The sequence below is a fragment of the Chiloscyllium punctatum genome, chromosome 1 (genome assembly GCF_047496795.1).
Source record: "Chiloscyllium punctatum isolate Juve2018m chromosome 1, sChiPun1.3, whole genome shotgun sequence".
Classification (NCBI taxonomy): Eukaryota; Metazoa; Chordata; class Chondrichthyes; order Orectolobiformes; family Hemiscylliidae; genus Chiloscyllium; species Chiloscyllium punctatum.
This window is the reverse complement of record NC_092739.1, coordinates 56,627,450-56,648,873: the sequence shown is the minus strand read 5'-3', so window position 1 is coordinate 56,648,873 and position 21,424 is coordinate 56,627,450. Positions and strand designations below refer to the sequence as shown.

General features: G+C 37.9%; 2 protein-coding genes across 2 annotated transcripts in view; one reads left to right on the top strand and one right to left on the bottom strand.

Annotated features, from left to right (window-relative positions):
- Nucleotides 1–1,782: 1,782 nt before the first annotated feature.
- Nucleotides 1,783–9,778, top strand: LOC140482282 (serine protease 27-like). The gene is made up of 6 exons (XM_072579499.1): nt 1,783–2,069; nt 4,776–4,841; nt 5,285–5,453; nt 6,564–6,835; nt 7,605–7,741; nt 9,076–9,778. The coding sequence occupies exons 1-6, from the start codon at nt 1,928–1,930 to the stop codon at nt 9,238–9,240; spliced, it is 951 nt and encodes a 316-aa protein (XP_072435600.1). The 5' UTR covers nt 1,783–1,927; the 3' UTR covers nt 9,241–9,778.
- A 4,559-nt stretch (nt 9,779–14,337) lies between these two features.
- Nucleotides 14,338–21,424, bottom strand: part of LOC140468319 (phosphatidylinositol 4-kinase type 2-beta-like) — a 42,137-nt gene continuing 35,050 nt past the window's right edge. The window contains exons 7-9 of the mRNA XM_072564532.1: nt 20,876–21,009; nt 17,773–17,832; nt 14,338–15,003 (exon numbers count right to left, since the gene is read on the bottom strand). Coding sequence (XP_072420633.1) covers nt 14,830–15,003; nt 17,773–17,832; nt 20,876–21,009 — 368 coding nt within the window. The 3' untranslated portion in view covers nt 14,338–14,829. The remainder of the gene's footprint in view (nt 15,004–17,772; nt 17,833–20,875; nt 21,010–21,424) is intronic.

Genomic DNA, 21,424 nt, shown 5'->3' with positions numbered 1-21,424 from the left:
CGCAAGAAAGCAATAGAGTTGATCAGCAGGACAGCATAAGAGAGCAAGGTTGGCAAGCAATTCTCTACATTAGTATGACCATTAGGAGAAGCACGAGGCACCTGTCCTGTCCTTGGACTAGGCATATTTGTCCCAGACTTGTAAGTAATTTTGTCAAGTGTATCATAGAATTCCTATTGTGTGGAAATGGGTTATTTGGCCCAACAAGTCCATACCAACCCTTGTATCCCACCCAGACCCATCCCCTTATCCTATTACTCTACATTTTCCCAGACTAATGCACCTAGCCTACACATCCCTGAACACTATGGGCAATGTAGTATGTCCAATACACCTAACCTGCATATCTTTGGACTGCGGGAGGAAACCGGAGCACCTGGAAGAAACCCTTGCAGATACGGGGAGAATGTGCAAACTCCACACAGAGAGTCGCACAAGGCTGGAATCGAACCCAGGTCCCCAGTGCTGTGTATTAGAGTCATACAGTCATTGAGATGTACAACATGGAAACAGGGTATATGAATAGGAAGGGTTTGAACAGATATGGACCAGGTGCTGGCAGGTGAGATTAGATTGGGTTGGGATATCTGGTCAGCATGAATGGGTTGGACCGAAGGGTCTGTTTCCATGCTGTACATCTCTATGACACTAATATACAAACATTAAGGAGATACATATCAAAGTGGAGGACAGATTTCATCATCTGAAACTGTTGAACTCAATGCAGAGTCCAGAATACTAGGAAGTGTCTCATTGCACAACTAAAACAGACATAGAACAGAAATGCAATCGTGAGACCAAGAGGATATAGAAAAATGGCAAGCAGCTGGAGGGTCAGGTTTATTCTTGTTGACTGCATATGTTCCACAAAGCAATTATTCAATCTACAGTGTAGTCTTCACAGTGTGGAGGAGACCAGGTTGTGAGCAGTAAATTCAATACATTCATTGAAAGAAATAAATCACACTGCTTTTGTTTTAAATTCCCAGCAGTCATGTTTTTTTTTTCTATTTCCATATTAAAAGTAACTTGCACATACAATTCTGTAACTAATCAACACTCTAAATAAAATCCTATCTCTGCTGATTTTCAAATTATTGGTGGCTGAGGAATGAATTTATAGAGGTTCATAAAATTATGAGGGGCATGGATAGTGTAAATAGACAAAATCTTTTCCACTGGATGGGGGAATTCCAAAACTAGAGGGCATGGAGAGGAAAGATTTAAAAGGGGTCTAAGGGGCAACTTTTTCACGTAGAGGATGATGCCTGTATGGAATGAGGAAGTGGTGGATGCAGGTGCAATTACAACATTTAAAAAGCATCTGGATGAGTATAGGGATCGGAAGGATTTAGAGGGATATGGGGTGGGTGCTGGCAAATGGGACTAGTCTTATTTAGGATATCTGGTTGGCTTGGATAAAGCGCCTTTTTCCGTGCTGTATATCTATATTATTCTATGATTTCACATTATAACAAAACAAAAAAATGATTTGTTTTATGCAGCTTACAATATCAAATATCAAACCAAATTCTGGGCTTTAATTCTTAGCTTATGCAGTTTCATGACGTTTTCACGTATTACTTCCGTTTAAAATGCTGGTTATGTGAGTTATTCTGCAGATACTTAACTTTTTTTAAAATCTAAATATTTGTACCTGCTTTTATTTCTTTCGCGCGATGATACCTGTTTATGATACAATGCTTTGAAACGTCATGTAACAGGTAAATTCCGACCCGGAAACCACGGTCAAATTGAAATTTCATAACGTGACCTAACAGCTAGCCGCAATTCCACGCTTTATAAATAAGACCCACTTACCGTCCGCATGGCTGGTTGTCGATTGAGAGTAGCAAGTAACTTTGGAAACACGTACAGGCAGATTTAGTTTTTTTTTCCCCACTCAGAATTTAGCCCCAAAACCACAATGATTATTACGAACATAGAAGCCCCGCGACCTGAGGAAGTCAAAACATTGACACCATCGACACGAGCTTTAAAAATACTTGCAGTGGTTTCAGTCTTAATCTTCATTATTGTAGTGGCTGTGCTGATTGCCGTTGTACTGAGTGAGTATGTTTTTTTATTTCTCTGGGTGTGGGCTTCTGTTTAAACATGTAATAGATTAACATTTAAAAAGGATTTTTAAGACTTGAGTTTTTATAACCGTACGTTTTACCTAGTCTGGAAAAGTAAATTACGAATGTTTAAAATTCCCCTGTACAATAGCGATATCATTAGGCACCAGTATTTTTTTTAAAGCCGGTTTATAGCGTAGGAACTACAAAATGTTGGAAAGTAGAGGTTTAGCCTACATTGTAAAGTGGGAGAGATCTTTTACCCTCCATCAGAATAGTTCTGGGGAAGAATATAAACATGAAACTTGAGTTCACTTGTCTCTCCGAGTCGTCTTGACTTCTTAGTAAATTTGTAGAATTACAGAAGCACTACTACCGTTTACAAACTGTTTAATTCCAATGTTTAGTTATGCTGGAAGGGAGATTTTTGGATTATATTTGCGATTTCAAATTAATGATTTTCTTTTGTTTTGTTCTCAAACTGGATTCGCGGAAGATTGTTTTTAAATGTTAAGTACAACTTCAGTTGTAATATGTATTAATTATCTCTTTGTTTGGGATATGTGTAAGATTGCATTTTTGCTTATCTCGAATTGCTGTGAGAAAGTGATGAGCCTTTTTCTTTGAAAGTCTATAACTGTTGGGTTGATAATTAATCTATATTGAAAAGCCAGGATGTTGTGACTTTGAATTTATGTTCAGAGCTATTCTTGTAGCTGAAGTCCGTCATCCCTGGAACTACTCTCATTAGCTTTTGCTGTTCTCTCTAAAGTACATCCTGAAGTGTGACCCCCAAAAATTGGATGCAACATTCCAGTTAAAGTCAAACCATTATTTTATACAGGTTTATCTAACTTGTTTTGCAATTCCTGCTCTACTTAAAGTTTAGGATCCCATGCTGATCTAAACTTTCTTTGCAGATAGACTCTAATGTCTTTTCTGCTCTTACGATTAGATTTAGTGTGGAAACAGGCCCTTCGGCCCAAGAAGTCCACATCGCCCCGCCGAAGCGCAACCCACCCATACCCCTACATCTACATTTACCCCTTACCTAACACTATGGGCACTTGAGCATGGCCAATTCACCTGACCTGCACATCTTTGGACTGTGGGAGGAAACCGGAGCACCCGGAGGAAACCCACGCAGACACGGGGAGAATGTGCAAACTCCACACAGTCAGTCGCCTGAGGTGGGAATTGAACCCGGGTCTCTGGCGCTGAGGCAGCAGTGCTAACCACTGTGCCACTGTGCTGCCCACGGCATGTACTTTGGTTGTATCACCTACTTCCTGGCATTAAATTGCATTTATCACATCTGCCCACTCCTCTAGCTTGTCTGAGTTCTTTAGGTTTATTATGATGCCCCTCCCCTTCTACAGTTCACAATATTACCGAGTGCATTTTTTGCAAACGTTTGAAATTATGCCTGGTATACACACATCTTGGTCATTAAGATGTAGAAATGTACTGGTCCTAATAGGGACCCTCTGGAAAACCCCCACTTATTTTTGCTTCTCCAGTTCAGAAAAGCACAACGATTTCTTGGTGCTCTGCTAATCTTGTACCATGTTGCTATTATCTATTTATTCCGTGGGCTCTAACTTTGTTGACAAATGTGTTATGTAGAACTTTATCAAATTGCACCACCACAACCTCATCCACCCCCTGTTACCTTGTCATAAAATACTATTTGCCTTTAATCAATCCATACTGGCTGTCATTAGTTAACTTACATTTGACTAAGTGACAGTTAATGCTAAATTTCTATTCCATTCTTTTTATAACTGGAATTAGGATGTTGATGTCTGGTGCACTTCCAGGTTACAACCCTACTTCATGTCAGGGATACCTGACACCATTTTTGACAGGCACTCCATCTAAACAAAGATGACAGAATCTTTTGAGGAGGGGTGGGGAGGGTGGCATTTCAGTTAATTAGAGCCTAAGACCTTTTAAAGCCTTAAGATGGCATGTTGTCATGACAGACAGCTATTACCTTGAATAGGGTAACCAGTGGCTACAGCTGTGGTTTCTCACGGTCACAGGACGTACGATGGTGGGGTTGCTAGATGAGACAAAAAAACATTTTTGAGAATCTTGAGTTTTGTTTCCTCATTACCCATTAGCTAAAGTGACTCCTCACCAGTGACCCTCCTTCAGAGCAGAAGAAGCGGAAGAATGTTCTGAACGAGGGTGACTCAACTCCACATTGGTTGTACTTTCTTTCCACAGATTCTGCCAGACCTTTAGTGTTTCTCTAGCAATTTGTTTTTGAATTTTTTTTTGTACACCTGTCAGAGCTCCTGTCAGTATATCATTCAGCCTCTAGTTTAAAAAGCATTTAAACTTTGTAGCTTTTGCAGAATTTCATCTGTTCACCTGAATATTCTAACCTGTACCTTGAAAAATTTTTACAAATGAATCAATGTAATATTCTGGCTACAGTAATACTTTACAAAAAGGAAGGAGAAAACAAAACTAGTTTCTCCCATTGGTGGTTGGATTAGATGAATGCAAATGCAAATGTATAATTTGTCCTTTGCCCATTGTCCTGAACTCCACCTATAGATTTTATTGAGTTGTTCTCTAAATGGAATCTCTCAGGAATTAATACAACTTGCTAGAGAGCTTGCACAGAGAATTGTTTAAAACCAATTGTTCAGTTTCTAAAGCTAACTGTCTTATTTTGTTTTGCAGTCCTTTATTTCCAAGTGAAGTGTATAGATAATGATGCTTGCAAAACATCTGATTATGCAGCCTGTGGTAAGTGGCAACTATATATTTCTGCTTTCATATATTGAAATGAACACTCTCTTGGAATGGTACAATAGAAATTTAACAAACATATAAACTGAGATTATAAATCAAAGTAAGGTCTACTTGAGGATTAAATGAAAGTGGTCAAAGGTGAGGAGTGACTTCCGTTAATTGGTAATGAGAACACAAATTCCTCATTCTCAGAATTTTTTTCAATAGTTTGTATCTTACTGTTGAGTTTGAGTCAGACCTGAAAATCTACAATAAAATGGTTTCAGTTAGAATTTACACAAGTGAGATGGTCTGCCTCCAAGCTGTTTTCTGGTCTGAATGCAATAATCTAGAATTCTAGCTCTTGCTTTTTGAATAAGTCATGAATAGAACTATATCCACTGTAGCATATTCAGTTGCTGATTTAAAAATTCATTCTAGTAATTCTCTTATGGAAGGTTGTGGACGTCAAAAAACAGTAATGGCCAAGATTATAAATGGAAAAGGTACAGTGGATGGCGAGTGGCCTTTTCAAGTAAGCTTGCAGCTGAGTGGAAATCATATTTGTGGTGCAACCCTTGTAGCCTGTAGATGGATTCTGTCTGCTGCACATTGCTTCGAGAACAGGTAAATGATTGATCCACCAACTAAAAGTTCAGGTCTGCTATAGATATAATTTTGAGTTGTCTTTTTGTTCTCACATGTGGCTGAAGATCTTATTAAGAATAGTATTATGACCATCAAAGATCTTTGAACGGTTGCTTTTTAATGTTGTCCAGGTAGCTACATTTTTAATAAGTAAGAATACAAGATAAAGCAGACAGAAGTTGTCCTTTTGGCTTACACAAGCAAGATAAACTTTATTGCAAGTTGTTGCTGATTCATGGGAAAAAGAAATGTTATTAACAAAAGATTAGAAATCAAAATTGAAATGAATACTAATAAAATGAAGAACTTTTTTCTAAGAAAGCCCCAGTGAGTCTCTATGCTATATAGATACTCTTTTTTTATGTTAAATGAAAGATTAGCACTTAATCAGATCCAGCAGCTTGGTGGCTTCTGAATTTGCATAATTGGTGTTTTCTAAATCTCTCTCCCCCTTTCGCATTTCATTTCTCAGATGTATCCTTATTAAGATGTTTGCTTCTGTCTCCTTCATGGATGACATGTAAAGATTCTCACTGACTTGTTTTGCCCAATCATGCTAACGATGATGAAGGCTGATGGTCATTTTTTAATTATCTGGCCAGAAATGTTTTAGACCTCATGCTGTCTGATCCAGTTGCTCCTTAAATGATTCTACTGTTCCCACTTTCCCTAGTACTTTTCTAATGACTACCAAATAATGTCCTTCAATAATTTACCAAAAAATTGGCTTTTAAATTGCATACTAATTTATCGAGATAGAAAATGGAATAAAGTTCTCTGTTTTGATTTGAGTACATGAGAGTTTATGCATTTTGTTTGTATTGGATTAAAAATCTGTGGCTATGTTTACTGCTGCAATAAATGCATAATTACTTCACGTAAGAGTATATCTTTACTGATCAGAGTGGGAAGAAGAATCTAGTTATTTCATAAATGGAAAGAAAACTGGCAAACATCAAACGTCATGTACACATGCCATTATTTTTAAAGACTTCCAGCCATCTAATTGATCAGTCCCAATCTGAGATATTGACAATGTTAAATTTTCTGAGAACATTTGACATTTCTCCTATATTTTTAAATTTATAGGAATGACCCAGAAAAATGGACTGCTGTTTTTGGTCTACATTTCCTAAATCAGTTAAACAAACGTGAAGTCCAGCATCGAGCAATTAAGAAAATAATTATTCATCCTCAGAAAACATCATCTTCCTTTAATTACGATGTGGCTCTGTTGGAGTTGGAACATCCAGTTGAATATACCGATTTTGTTCAACCAGCTTGTCTACCCACAGCCACAACATCATTCACTTCTGGCCGAAGATGTATAATTATTGGATGGGGGACAACAGAGGAAAATGGTATGTATTTAAAACCTTAATTAGTTTAGGCATTGACTTCAAGCTTGAATTGCAGCTGCAAATATTTTCATACCTGCTTTTTTTGAAAAGGTCATTAAGACAAAACATATATGTCTGATTTGTGTAGCCCAAGCACTCAGCATAGATAAGTTTAATAAAGTGGACAATGAACCTGATTCATAAGGGTTATTTTTAGAATCTAGATGACCATGTTTACACAAAATGGACTTAAATTTATGATTCTAGTTTTCTTGCATTCAATAAACATTTAAACATTCCAATGCAGTTCATTCACCATTTGATTCAAGGTAAGTTAGGGAAGATCAACCAATTCTGGTATTGCTGATGATGCCCACATCTCTCAAAAGAGAACACTTTTTTTTTAAAAATGAATCTGTAATATGTATACTCAATAATTAACTTTGAGTATTGGTGATATGAAGATATGGTACTACAATGTAGTCACCAAGAGTGGCAATTAATTAATTGTAAGAAACAACTCTTGTAAGAATGTCACCATCTGTCATGGTGGGACTTGAACTTTTATGTCACTAGAACATTAACCTGTGCTTCTAGGTAACTAACCCAATGACACCACCTCCCTGGTGCTTTAATGCTGTGATGTTTGAGACTCAGCAGGAAGAAAATAACGAAGTATTAATTCTGCTAATTTGTAGTGGGGAAAATCAGTGGATTTACTAGTCAAACCTGTTATTCGATTTTAAATAATTACTAACTACTTTGGCTTACAAACTTTTTTCCATGCCAGGAATATCATCTAGTAATGAACTTTTGCAGACTGAAGTGATGGTTTTCAACAATAGCCAGTGCCAAAGAGTTCTACCACAAATAACTCCACAAATGATTTGCGCAGGGTATCTAGAAGGTGGCAGAGATGCATGCCAGGTACAGAATTGTATTTTCTTCCCTAATTTGTGAATTACACTTATCACTTTTCGTTGAGCACCCTAAGTGTTAAAACTGTCACATTACATGTATAACTTTCCCCATAATATAAACTTGAAGGAGCTATATAAATGCACTAAAGGCTGAATCAAAGGGACATTTCATTCCTACTTTTAGAAATGTTGAGGGATGCAATATTTGGGAAATGCCTAAAGTTGAGCCTTCAAGTTACAACCCAAAAGATCACATCCTCTGAGACTGTCCACTCTTGTATAGGTCTTGGTAAAATTGAGATGTTGGCCAATTATTAGAATGTGGGGCAAGCAGCCACTTTCCTCTAGGATGTATTATGTCTTTGTCCTATCAATCTGCTGAAATGAGACCTGTTGTTAAATTTTGACAACATGACAAATGCAAGAATGCTAAATTTCAAACCATCTTAATTTCACCCCTCAAAAAAAAGGGCTGGTCAGTCCAAACCATGAGCATGGAGAAAGCTGTTAACTTGTCAGGCAATCTGTCAACTTGTTGACCAATCAGCACCCCTTTCCCCTCTTGTATAAATTGTGCTCAAGTGAAATTTAGTACTTCTGCATTTGTCAAGTTGAAAATCTTTTGCAGCATGTCTCTTGAGCAATGTTAAGAATAAACTAATTTAAATTCCCACACCCCCCCCCCCCCCCCCCCCCACCCCCCAGGGTTGAAAGGTCCCATTGCCTCAGTTATGAGGTCACGTTTGCTATGAAACAAACTACTGATCCTGGGTAAAGTGAAATGCTCTAGTCAGGGACCTGTGCAAGCAATTCAACAAATTCAAGTTTTAAATGATAAACATTTTTTCTTAATTTACAGTACTCCTTCTTTCCAAGAGAAGAAAAATGTAGTGTTGTAAGGTAATATTTAGAACCAAGTTCCCCAAGATTGCAGCATAATTATTTCTTAAGGATCAATTAATGGGTCAGAAGAAATTGTCAAACCTTAAACTCATTGTGAGATTGTGCACATTAACACCAAATTATGATTGGCACAGTAATAGAAGGAATAAATGCTCCCTTTGTTCCCCATTCGGATGGGTTAGTGCTGATGAAGCAGCATTGTTGCTTCACCATTAGAGTAGAATCAAAGTGGAGCTAGAGATGTATGTAGGTGAGATAGGATGGTTCTTTTGCATTATTTCTGTGTTAAAGCTTTTTTGTAACTGCTTTTTGGTGTCTTTTCCTGCTGGCCTAGAAATTACAGGACATGTAATTCTACTTCATAACTTTTGTGTGGCTTTAGTACTGGGCTGGTAAACCATTCAATATCTCTAACCTTGTTTACTGTCTTGATTTTAGGGAGATTCTGGAGGACCATTGTTGTGTCAAGATGAAAATTCTCAGGCATGGCTGGTAGCAGGGATTGTTTCCTTTGGAATAGGTTGTGGAAGACCAAATCAACCTGGGGTCTATGCAAGGACAACAACATTTCAAAATTGGATCAGAGAAATAATAAATGGATAAAGTGATGCTGCCAGTTTGAGTTATGGTGAAGATAGAGATTTCATTTATTACTCCTGTTAATGATATGCACAGGTCTGATAATTGATAATAGCAGTAAGTGGCTTACTGGTGAATTATTTTAATAGTTCCACCCTGATGTATTGAAATGTGACAAGACATGAAATATTTTGAAACTTTTCTGACACTAGATTACAATTTATTTGAGAGATCATTTTAAAAGTTTTTAATTACATTGCAGCATCAGTAAATGTAACACGGCCAGAGATGCACATGGCAGAATAGAATTCAAAGTTGGTGCCTTCTACTTTATTCTTGCATTTGCAATGTATTCTTTAGACAAAAACTGTATATACTTATCTGTTAAATGTACTTAGGAACTCCTGAAGTTTTCAGGATTTTGAAAATGGGCAAATTTAATCAAATAGTTTGCATTAAATGGCTCTGTGGTGCCAAATGAATCGTCCATCGAGAATGGTGGAATTTTTTATATTACTGAATATTTCAGTTCAAAGACAAATTGCATGCTGTAGTTATTGTAATGGAAATGTTATTTTGCAATAAAATGTTTTTTAAATTCCTATACAAGTTGAGTTTTTTCAATGTAAAGCTTTTTCCCAATTAAGAGGCACAATGTTTTTACAGAATATAGCTAAAAATTACTGATTGTGTACACTGGGTGAGTAAAAACAAACCTTTTAAGTTTGAATAGGGAAAACTCAACTTCATAAAGCATGAAAGTTTGAAATTAAGTCATCCAAAAATACATGTTGTGAATGATGCTGCACTCCATGTCAGTCGACTAATGTCCAAATTTTGGGTTGAATTCTGATCTGTAACTTGCAGACTGACAAAAGTGCTACTACTGGATGAGACTTCCAAGAAGAGAACAAGCTCAGCATCACCACAATGCTTCTATGTACTAGAGTATTTGGTCCGTCTCTTTTTTTTTAAACTCTGAACAAAAGGGTCTCTCTGGTTATTGGAGATGAATAGCTATTGACCTATGGGCAGAATCAGATTTTTTTTTCCCTCTGGTGAAGAGGCTATTTGGCCCACTTATGCCTGTACTAGTTCTATTATCTTGTCCCAATCTGATTACTTTTATCCATAATCCCTTGCACACCACTTTTAACCAAGTAATCATGTGATGCCCTCTTGAATACCTCTACTAAACCGATCTCCTCCACATTTCCAGACAATGTATTCCATATCCAAATTGCTTGCTGTTTATTTTGTTAAACATCACCCTGCTTAGTTTGCACATCACTGTTAAATCCTTTTGTTTCCCTTTTTACAAAGAGGAACAGCTTTGTGTATGCTCTATTCAACCTTTTTCATGATTTTAGCAAACCCCTTTCAAATCTCCTCTTGGCCATTTCTCTCTCAGAACAATCCCAACTTCAATCTATCCTCAATGCATTCCTGGAACTATTCGTGTAAACTACTTCTACACCCTCATACATTCACCACTTTCCTATACTGTGGCACCCACAGCTGTACTCCAGCTGAGGTCTAACAAGTGTCATGTACAATTTCAGCATGTCCTTCCTCTTGTACTGTCCATTTTAATAAAGCTGAATATATCATTATTTCCTGCACAGTCCACCTATGCTGCCACCTGCACTGATACCCATGTACTCTCCTGTACCCTTTTTTACAATTGTACTCCCAATGTTATCTTCCAACTATAAGTGCATCACCTCAAACTTCTGCATTACAATCACTCACCCACTCGCATAACTTGCTAATGTCCTTTTTACTCCATTTCTTTGTCCAGGTGAAACAATTGTACACTTTTCAATCTGCAAATAGCACAGCAATTGCTGTCCAAGAATGGTGAGTAAGAACTGTTGAACCCAGGTGGCTTAAAAGTCACTAATAAATGCTGTTTCTCAAGGTTACACTGACCTTAATAGAACAATGTCAGATTGGAGCAAGAGAAAGAACTAAAGTATAAATCAAGTGGAAGTTGAGTCACATTTGCAATTTGATTGTAGCAGACACTGAAAAATATTGTTTTGTGTACTTGGCTGGAGGCTCAGCAAAATGATTGTTCAAACTTGTATGTATTCTGCCCAGTGTGGATCCTGCACTTCATGTTTAGTATTCTAAAGTTTGACTATGGCTATTGCAGGCTTCATATGACCATTTTATTGTCAAAGCCTGATGTTGGCCTTACCCAATTTTTTTTTACTTTTTCCCTAGCATAGATCAGTTGATAATAGAAACCCTGATTTTATTTTCACAACCTGCTTAACCCATAACTTAAAGTGGCAATGTTAAGGTCAACCCAACAGAGAACACTGCTTAGGTGTGTGCTTAGGGAAGTGGCTACTGAATAGTTTCAAAATGATAAACCTGTTATGATTTCCATGCTCTGGGCCATGGGGAAACTTTCAGAAAATGTACTTAGTGAGATGGATTTAAAACCATAAAAATGAATTCATTATATTGCATTAGTTTATTTATCAGGTAACAGTTCCAAACTCTACGTTCTAATGGACTGTTTTCTATTTAAATTTAATGTAGCATCTTACTGGCTCATCCTTTTAAATAACTCCATAGACCAAAACAATTCCAGTCTGAAACACAGTCAAATGTATCACAAAGATTTAACAAAAGGCTTGACCTCAATTAATTTCAATATTTACTGAGTTATCAATGTTCATAATTGTATATCTGAATACCTGTTTTAATCCAGGTGAATGCATTGAGTTTTCAAATTTACATCACCAATTGACTTACAGCAATGAAACACATTGTGCTCAAGTTTCACTTGTGTGGAGGGATGTTCCATGAGCGAAAACTCTAGCTCAATAACACTTAATTCATCCAGTTAAAGTTTGTGTAGTTGGTAGTGAGGTACTTGCTATTTAGCAGAATCTAACTACACCAATATCCACTTATCGTAGTCTGAAGCAAATGGTGCAAACAGAAGTAGATGTTTGAATTTCAGTGTTTGATTTAGTTGGTTGTAGAAATTAAAGGAAGCCATACAGTTAAGTTCAAAACTCATTGTTCTTTTTGAGAAAGTTGTCTCTCCAGTGAACATACTTTCTACCCTTTGAGAATGTTTCACTTACAATATACATTAGTGGACAAAGATACCCGTCTAATGCATTAGCTGAAAATGTGTTGCTGGAAAAGCGCAGCAGGTCAGGCAGCATCCAAGGAACAGGAGAATCAACATTTCGGGCATCAGCATTCTTTCCTGAAGGGCTGATGCCCAAAATGTCGATTCTCCTGCTCCTTGGATGCTGCCTGACCTGCTGCGCTTTTCCAGCAACACATTTTCAGCTCTGATCTCCAGCATCTGCAGTCCTCACTTTCTCCTGTCGAATGCATTAGCCATTATCTGCACAGTTAAAAATAGAAAATGCTTGAACTGATCAGGTGAGGCAGTATCTCTGGATACAAATAGATAATTTGTCATAATTGAGAAAATGCTTTGTCATTTATATAAATGATTTGGATGTGAACATAGGAGGTATGGTTAGTACATTTGCAGATGACATCAAGCGGATGTGCAGTGAACAGCCAAAAAAGTACAACAGGACCTTAATCAGATGGACAAAGGAGTGGCAGGGGGAGTTCAATTTAGATAAATGTGAGGTGCTGAATTTTGAAGAGGATAATCAGGACAGGACTTGTAAGGTCCTGGGGAAGTGTTGCTGAACAAAAAGAGACCTTGGAGTGCAGGTTCACAATTCCTTGAAAGTGGAGAGGCAGGTAGATAGGATTGTGAAGGAGAGGTTTGGTACGTTTGCCTTCATTGGTCAGTGCATTGTGTATAGGTAGGTTTCCTGATGAAGGCTTTTGCCCAAAACTTTTATTTTCCTGCTCCTCAGATGCTGCCTGACCTGCTGTGCATTTCCAGCATCTGCAGTCCTCACTTTTACCATTGTGTATAGGAGTTGAGGTGTCATGTTGTAGCTGTACAGGACATTGGTTAGGTCACACTTGGAATATTATATGCAATTTTGGTCTTCCTGCTATAGAATGGATGTTCTGAAACTTGACAGGTTTCAGAAAAGATTTACCAGGATCTTGTCAGGGTTGGAAGGTTTGAACCGTACGGACATGCTAAACAGACTGGGACAATTTTCCTTGGAGAATCAGAGGCTGAAAGGTTATGTTATAGGGATTTATAAAATCATGAGGGGCATGGATAGGGTGAATAGACAAGATCTTTTCTCTGGGCATTGAGGGAGGTCCTCCAATATCTCCAGTGGTGACATCAAGATAGCTGAGACTCCCCAGAGAGTGAGATAAGTGGAGGACTTGAAGCTATTGAACTTTTAATTCATTTTACTTTCTAGTTTAAAGACAGACTTCAGTGTTAATTATAACCGTATTTCTTTATTTTTCTACATATTCTATGAAGGTAGTGCTTAACTTTTTAACTCTCTTCTCTTACTACAAGTTTTTTTGTACCTAAGATGGCACATGTGATGACATTTTACTGTACTCCTGTAGGAGACAGTATAAAGTGTGAGGACTGCAGATGCGAGAGATCAGTTGAAGATTGTGATGCTGGAAAAGCACAGCCAGTCAAACAGTATCCGAGGAGCAAGATAGTCTATGTTTCGGGTATAAGCCTTCATCAGGAATGCCCCAGATGTGACTTTCCTGCTCCTTGGATGCTGCCACACTCTGATTGTACTCCTGTACTTAAGTACGTGTGACAATAAAATCGAAAATCTTCACTGATGCACAGTGGCAGTCTGTAAAAGATGTACTGCAGTAACTCATCAAGCCTTCTTCGACAGCACCTTCCTAACCTGTAACCTCTACCTGCTAGAAAAAAAAACAAGGTCAGTGGACACCGAGATCACAACCACCAAGTTCCCCTCCAAACCATACACAATGTCCTGACTTGGAACTCTCACTATTGATGAGTCAAAATTCTGAAGCACTCTTCCAAACAGCACTGTAACTGTACCTGCATTAGTGGATCAAGGCAACAGCTCACCACGATGTTCTCATGGGGAATAAACACCAGTCTTACCAATGACACCCATAACATTTGAAAGAGAAAAGAAAATATTTGCCATTTGGTGCACAGTGGACTGCTATTAACTAATTGAGATTTTAAAATGTGCTTCAACATTGTTTTAATGCCTTTCAATGAAAGAAATACAGTGATCAGTGCTGTTTACAAAAACATTTTCTCATTCTCTGTATGAAATTAAAAGTTTTTGGTTTGAACATACAAACAAACATCTTAAGAAATTCCCTTTAGGACAGTATTGCCCAGATATTTAATACATTACTGTTGGAAATTTTTAAATTTTTGTATAAAAATACATTAAGACAGTAGTTTACATGTTCCCTGACAAATTGGTTCAAAATTTTCACATAGCAAAAAATGTAAACATTACTTTCAGCAGCTAACATTTGATGAATTACACCAAAGCAACTATTTTTGGCAAATAAGATACAATTTCAAATTCATTTATATGTTTCCACAAAAGGAGACATCCAGTGGAACTTAAGCTGTCCCCTCTGATTTTCATCTTATTGCATATTTACAGTGGTATCAAACAGGTAGTTAGAAACCATCCAAATGGCGGTTTCCTTATACATTCACTACCAAGATGAAAAGAATGGCTTTCTGCAATGAAATGTCTGGGTGAAGGCATTGCTCAAGTGGACTATCCTGCCTTGACTTCCAGAACTACTTCTTTCCACAACCACACGAGGCATCTGGACGAGTTGAATAGGACTTTTCCCATCTTTAAGTGCCTGAGTAAGGTTCAAAATCTGGGTACAAAACAAGGAAAGGCAGAGTACGCTTTTAAATTCAGTTCCTTTCATCTTATGAAATACGATCTATTCAATGAATAGCTGTAACAAATTTTTTAAGCCATTATAAATAATTATTGCTCTTAAGTAAAATGTCACCACTCAAAAAACCATTATCACAGTTCTGCATGAAAATATGAACTGCACATTAGAACCCAAACTTCTGAAAAGCATGTAAATAAGTGAGATAGTGACTTTTCAAAAGCAGTTAATTGAGGAGAGGCAAATCTCAACAGGGTGAGAACAGAAAACTAAGAACAATGGGTTGCTTTCAAAGGTAAGATTATGTGGAATGGGAATGTACACTGCCATAAGGAGGAAAAGACTGGATTTGTTTGTTCAAAGCTTCTTAAATGAAAATAATAGACAATAAAGGAAGAAGAGGTGGATAATAAAATTTGAGACCCAGGTTAGTTGCCAGTCTCTTCAAGAATTCAAAGTCTATGCCTACAAACAGTAAAAGGGTGGTAAAAATGATTAGGAGTGAATCAATTGGGGATCAAAAAGACATGTGTATGTAAGACAGGAGACACAACTGAAGTGCTAAAAGTGAGATCTTTGTATTCATCTTAAGAAGATGCAAAGCTAGTGAAAGAGAATGAAGCTGAGACAAATGTGCAAAAATGTTGATAGAGGGAATAGCTAGATTAGTCATTGAAACAAAAAGTCACAATGATCGAATGAGATGCAGCGTTGTTGCTAAAAGAAGAGAAGAGTGGAAATTGTTTACATTCTAACCATAAGTTTCCAATCCTCCTTAAGTCCTGTGGTAATGCCAGAGGACTGGAGAATTACAAATATTAAAACCTCTTTGTGAACAAGAGTGTAAGGATGAATATGACAATGTAGACCAGTCAATGGAATCTGAGGTTGGCAAGGTTTCAGATACAAAAATTCGTAACAAATTAACTAACATTTGGACAAATTATGAAAGCCACCATATACTTGTTATGGGTGATTGTTGTTTAACGGCTTTGGCTGAATGAGTTGATGTTATAATAGTTGGGATTGATTAGAATGATGCAATTGGTGCCATCTACACCGACTTTCAAAATACAAGCATCAAAGCACCACATGACATGCTCAAAGTTTAAGGTCAAACATGGATATAAAATTGGTTGTTAAGACACTGTAGTGAAGAGTTGTTTTTCACATTGGAGGAAGGTATATAGTTCCCAAGGGTGAGTATTAGGACCCAAGCTATTCCTGATATTATTAAATGACCTTAACTTTGAGGTACAGACTTCCAAAAAGTGAGGATGACAAAACATGGTAAAACTGGACTGTCAGCTTTCAAGACAACACAGACAGACTAGTGGAACAGGTCAAAATCCTGAAATCTCCCCGCCATGCAAATGGACTATCATGGTTCAAAAAGGCAGCCCACCACCACCACCACCACCTTCAAGGCTAACTAGAGGTAGGCAATAAATGCTGGCCAGCCAAGAAAATTCACATCCCATTAAATTATAAAAAATATAGATGGACAAGTGGCAGATGCAATTTAACATGAGATCCACACTATCATAAAATCAAGGAGAGAGGGATATAGGGATCTGTATGCAAAGGGCAGGGTGGTTTGAGAAAACAGTTAAGTATACGTGACCATGGGATTTATGAACAGATGCATACAGTATAAAAAAAAAGTTTGATACACCTTATAAAATACTTCTTTGATTTCAATGTCTCTTATTCTGGGCACCAAACTTTAGCAAAAATTTGATGACATGAGAAAGGGTGCAGAAAAAATACACAAGAGCGGCATAAAGGATGAGGAACTTCAGTCACGTAGCTGGGTTAGAGAAGTGAGGTTGTTCTTTTTGAAGTGAGGATTAAAAGGAGATATGATAGAAGTGAAGTGTCCGGACGTGGCAGATATCAAGAAACTGTTCCCATTAGCAGAATAGAGAACCAAGCAGCACTGCTTTTTATTCAACTTATCAAATAGCGTCATGGAGAAAAGCCAAAAAAAAAAAATCAGAATTTGGAATGCGTTCCCTCAGTGAGTTGGAGGAAGCCTTCAGAAAGAGAAAGAACTGGATAACTGGAAAGAACTGGGCGGCATGGTGGCTCAGTGGTTAGCACTGCTGCCTCACAACGCCAGGGACCCAGGTTCGTTTCAAACCTCGGGCAACTGTATGTGGAGTTTGCTCATTCTCCCTATGTCTGTGTGGGTTTCTTTTGGGTGCTCCGGTTTCCTCCCACAATCCAAAGATGAAGGTTAGGTGAATTAGCCATGCTAAATTGTCCATAGCGTTCAGGAATGTGTAGGCAAGGTGCATTAGTCAGGGGTAAATATAGGGGAGTGGGTTACTCATCGGAAGGTCGGTGGGGACTTATTGGACCAAATGGTCTGTTTCCACACTGTAGGGAATATATTTTTAAAAATTACTGGGAGAAAAAGTACATTGTAGGTATATGGAAAAGATGGTAGAGTAGGTTAGTATAGTGTGTTGCCTTTGTAAAGAGTTAGCATGAAGACAATGAATTATACAGCCCATTCCTATAACCATTTGATGCATATCATGTACACACAATCTTAGTTCAAAAAAACCTCTAGATTAAAGATCATTTATATAAATTAAATTTTGTTATAGGATTCGCATAACAGAACTTCAATCAGCAGACATAGAGGGGTTAAAAGATAACCAGTGGCCAAACCATTCCTTGTAAAGTTCTTTGTTCATAGCAATTTCATGAAAATTCATGGTAAAATTCATATGTTACCTGTCCTCTCATCACTGACATCTGCAATTCAAAGGTGGGTTTGTCAAATCCTCTGTCAGTCTGAAAAATAAAACCATGTACATGAGTACAAGAAAGGTTTCTGCAAGAACCAGGACACAACCTCAACACTTTAAATTGTAGCTTTTAAAAAAATTTTATACCAGTATCACTGTTTAGACAATTTACATTTACGAAGAAATGCTACATTAATGCAGTTTTCTACCTATAATAAAACTCTGCGTAGAATATTTTTACTTTTGTAAGGCAACTTAGCTTATTAGAAAGTGTACAAATTGAGAATTAACATAGAACATTGCAGCGCAGTACAGGCCCTTCAGCTTTTGATGTTGCGCCAACCTGTGGAACCAATCTGAAGCCCATCAATCCTACATTATTCCATTTTCATTCCTGTGTCTATCCAATGACCATTTAAATGCCCCTGAGGTTGGCGAGTCTACTAGTGTTGCAGGCAAGGTGTCCCACGCCCCTAGTATTGAGTAAAAAAAACTACCTCTGATATCTGTCCTATATCTATCACTCCTCAATTTAAAGCTGTGTCCCCTTTAGCCATCACTATCCAAGGAAAAAGGCTCTCGCTGTCCACCCTATCTAACACTCTGATTATATGTCTCAATTAAGTCACCTCTCAACCTTCTAACAAAAACAGCCTCAAGTCCCTCAGCCTTTCCTCACAAGTTCTTCTCTCCATACCAGGCAACATCCTAGTAAATCTCCTTTAAACCCTTTCCAAAGCTTCCACATCCTTCCCATAATGCAGGAACCAAAACGGTACGCAATACTCCAAGTGCAGCCACACCAGAGTTTTGTACAGTTGCAGTATGACCTCATAGCTCCGAAACTCAATGCCTCTACCAATAAAACTAACACACTATGTTTCTTAACAACCCTATCAACCTGGGTGGCAACTTTCAGGGATCTATGTACATGGACACCGAGATCTCTTTGCTCATCTACTTTACCAAGAATCTTACCATTAGCCCAGTACACTTTATTCCTGTTGCTTCTTCCAAAGTGAATCACCTCACCTTTTCCGCATTAGACTCCATTTGCCACTTCTCAGCCCAGCTCTGCAGCTTATCCATGTCCCTCTGTAACCTGCAACATCCTTTAGCAGTATCCACAATTCCACTGACCTTAGTGTCATCCACAAATTTACTAACCCATCCTTCTATGCCCTCAACTAGGTCATTTATAAAAATGACCAACAGCAGTGGCTCCACTTGCAATACACCACTAGAATGAAGGAAAAACAAACAAAACAAGTCGTCAAAAACTTTAGTGCTTTGCGTGTCCAAAGTCAACTTTATAAATCATCCAATTGCTTCTCAGTCGAACAAGAAGCCATAGTGAGAATTCAGTGCAGAGTGAAAGGTGTTGCTTTGTTTCACTTCTGCAGATTTCTTTTTCTCATGTTCTTAAACTATGAAATCAAGTTAGTATTAGTCCACTAAATTAGCAGCTGAGCAAGAGGCATAAAAATGCATCGTTAATAGAAACTGATTAATCAAAGTAAATGTAGAATCATTAGAAGCAAGGCAAGGTTGACTACAATGGAGAACAAGGAAATGTCAGACAAAGAAGTATGAGAGTATATCTCCATGGCATAGCAACACAACAAAATTGTAAGGAATAATGGGACAGCAAGGATCCAACAGAATTAGAAACTTAAATAGTAAGGAACATTACCAGAAAAATTAATGGAGCCAAATGGAAACAAATCTCTGGATCTGAAAACATACAATCTACAGTTCTTAAAAAAGGTAGCTACAGAAATTGCAATACATTGTTCTCATCTTCCAGAATTGCTTAGAATCTAGAACAAGTCCCGATGATTGGAAGGTAGCAAGTATACCCCAGCTCATTGAGAAATGGGAGAGAAAATAGCACTGCAGACCACTCAGTCTACCATACACAGGTTAAGTGCCAGAATCTAAAATACCTTTGCACAGTCCAGACAGCTTCATATCCACCTAAAGACAAAACTATGAGCCAAGCAGGGAAAATTCAAATAATGTTTCTACTATCCATGTGTAGCAGGTTTACAGACCTACTATCTTTTCTTGTCAATTTTGCCTGTTCAAATAAATATATGGCAACTTTTTTGAAATTGTTATCATTTTAGCAACATAAAACATAAGCACCCATCCCCCAGGACAGTCTCAAATTCAGGCTCAAGAAAATTAATTCAACAAACAATTTTCTTAAAGATAATCTATAAAACAGTAAATTTATCCATTCAATCCACAGACTGGCTTTAAATTTCAGCTTCCCAAGAAATATGCATATTTAGCTAACTGTAACTAAAATTCTTGTGAAGACATTAGTGCAAATAGTGCAAACTTTTTTTTATTCACTTGTGGGACATGGCATCACTGGCTGGCCAGTATTTACTGCCCATCTCTACTTGCTGCTTATGTAGTGGTGGTGGTGAGCTGCCACAGTCCATGTGCTGTCAGTAGAACCACAATGCCCTTGGGGAGGGAACTGCATGATTCTGACCCAACAACAGCGAAGCAATGGCAATATATTTCCAAGTCAGGACAGCGAATGGCATGGAGGGGAACTTGCAGATGCATCTGCTATCCTTGTCTTTCTGGATGGAATTGGTCATGCATTTGGAAAATGCTAAAAATGTTTTGTGAATTTATGCAGTCATCTTCTAGAAAGTCCATACTGCTGCTGAGCATCTTGGTGGAGGGAGTGGACGTGGTGCAAATTAAGCAAGCTTCTTGTCCTGGATGGCCTCAAGCTTCGAGTCTTGTTGGAGCTGCACCCATTCATTCAGTCAAGTGGGGAGTACTCCATCACAGTCCTTGGGACAGACTATGGGAGTCAGGAGGTAAATTACTCGCCACAATAGTTCTAGGTTCTGACCTGCTTTTGTAACCACTGCTTTTATAGTGCGAGTCTAGCTGAGTTGTTCATCAATGGTAGTCTCCAGGATGTCCAACGTTTGGGGAAGGGGATGTGCCGGGATACAATTATACTAACACCACAATATCAAGAGGTGGTGGTGAGATTGTCTCTTATTAGAGATGGCCATTGACTGAAATTTGTGTGGTGCAAAGGACTTCAAACAAACCTTAAAGAGTTCATATAGATCCTCACAGAGGTCCTGAATGAAATTCATATCTGAAATTCGGGAAAGAACAAAGTCTCTTGTCTCTTGCGAAAAAGGAATTTTAGCTTGATGAAGCCAGGCCCAGTGAAACGGATCTATTGGAAGACAAAGCAAAAAAAAAAAACTACCCATAGATAAAACTGTGCATAGGTTTAAAAGTAGTTATTATTGACAATTGGACTGAGAATGCCTCTTTACACAAATTTTTACTTGACCCAGTGAAATATGTACATTTAAAATGAGTGATGGGGACCATCAAGGTTTAAAGGACAAACAAGAGGTAATACCTTAAAGCTCCAAGTTAAAAAAAAATCAAAACAGCATGAAGCACTCAGTAAGAAACTTAAATTAAAAGGAACAGTGTTGCTTAGGCTCCATTACCAATTTGTCAGGATTTAGAGGCAGCAGCTTGACATCTATCACCTCAAATGTTTTATCTCAGTAACACAGCATTGGAATACATTGCTGATTGTAGCAAATGCATGATAATGCAGAAGTGGCAAGTGTAAT

Bases quoted from the DNA above. Each gene is read 5' to 3' on its own strand.
- LOC140482282 (XM_072579499.1), top strand. From the start codon at position 1,928: ATGATTATTACGAACATAGAAGCCCCGCGACCTGAGGAAGTCAAAACA. The intron at 6,836-7,604 runs GTATGTATTTAA...TTTCCATGCCAG, and splicing joins GGGGACAACAGAGGAAAATG to GAATATCATCTAGTAATGAA. The intron at 7,742-9,075 runs GTACAGAATTGT...TCTTGATTTTAG, and splicing joins GTGGCAGAGATGCATGCCAG to GGAGATTCTGGAGGACCATT.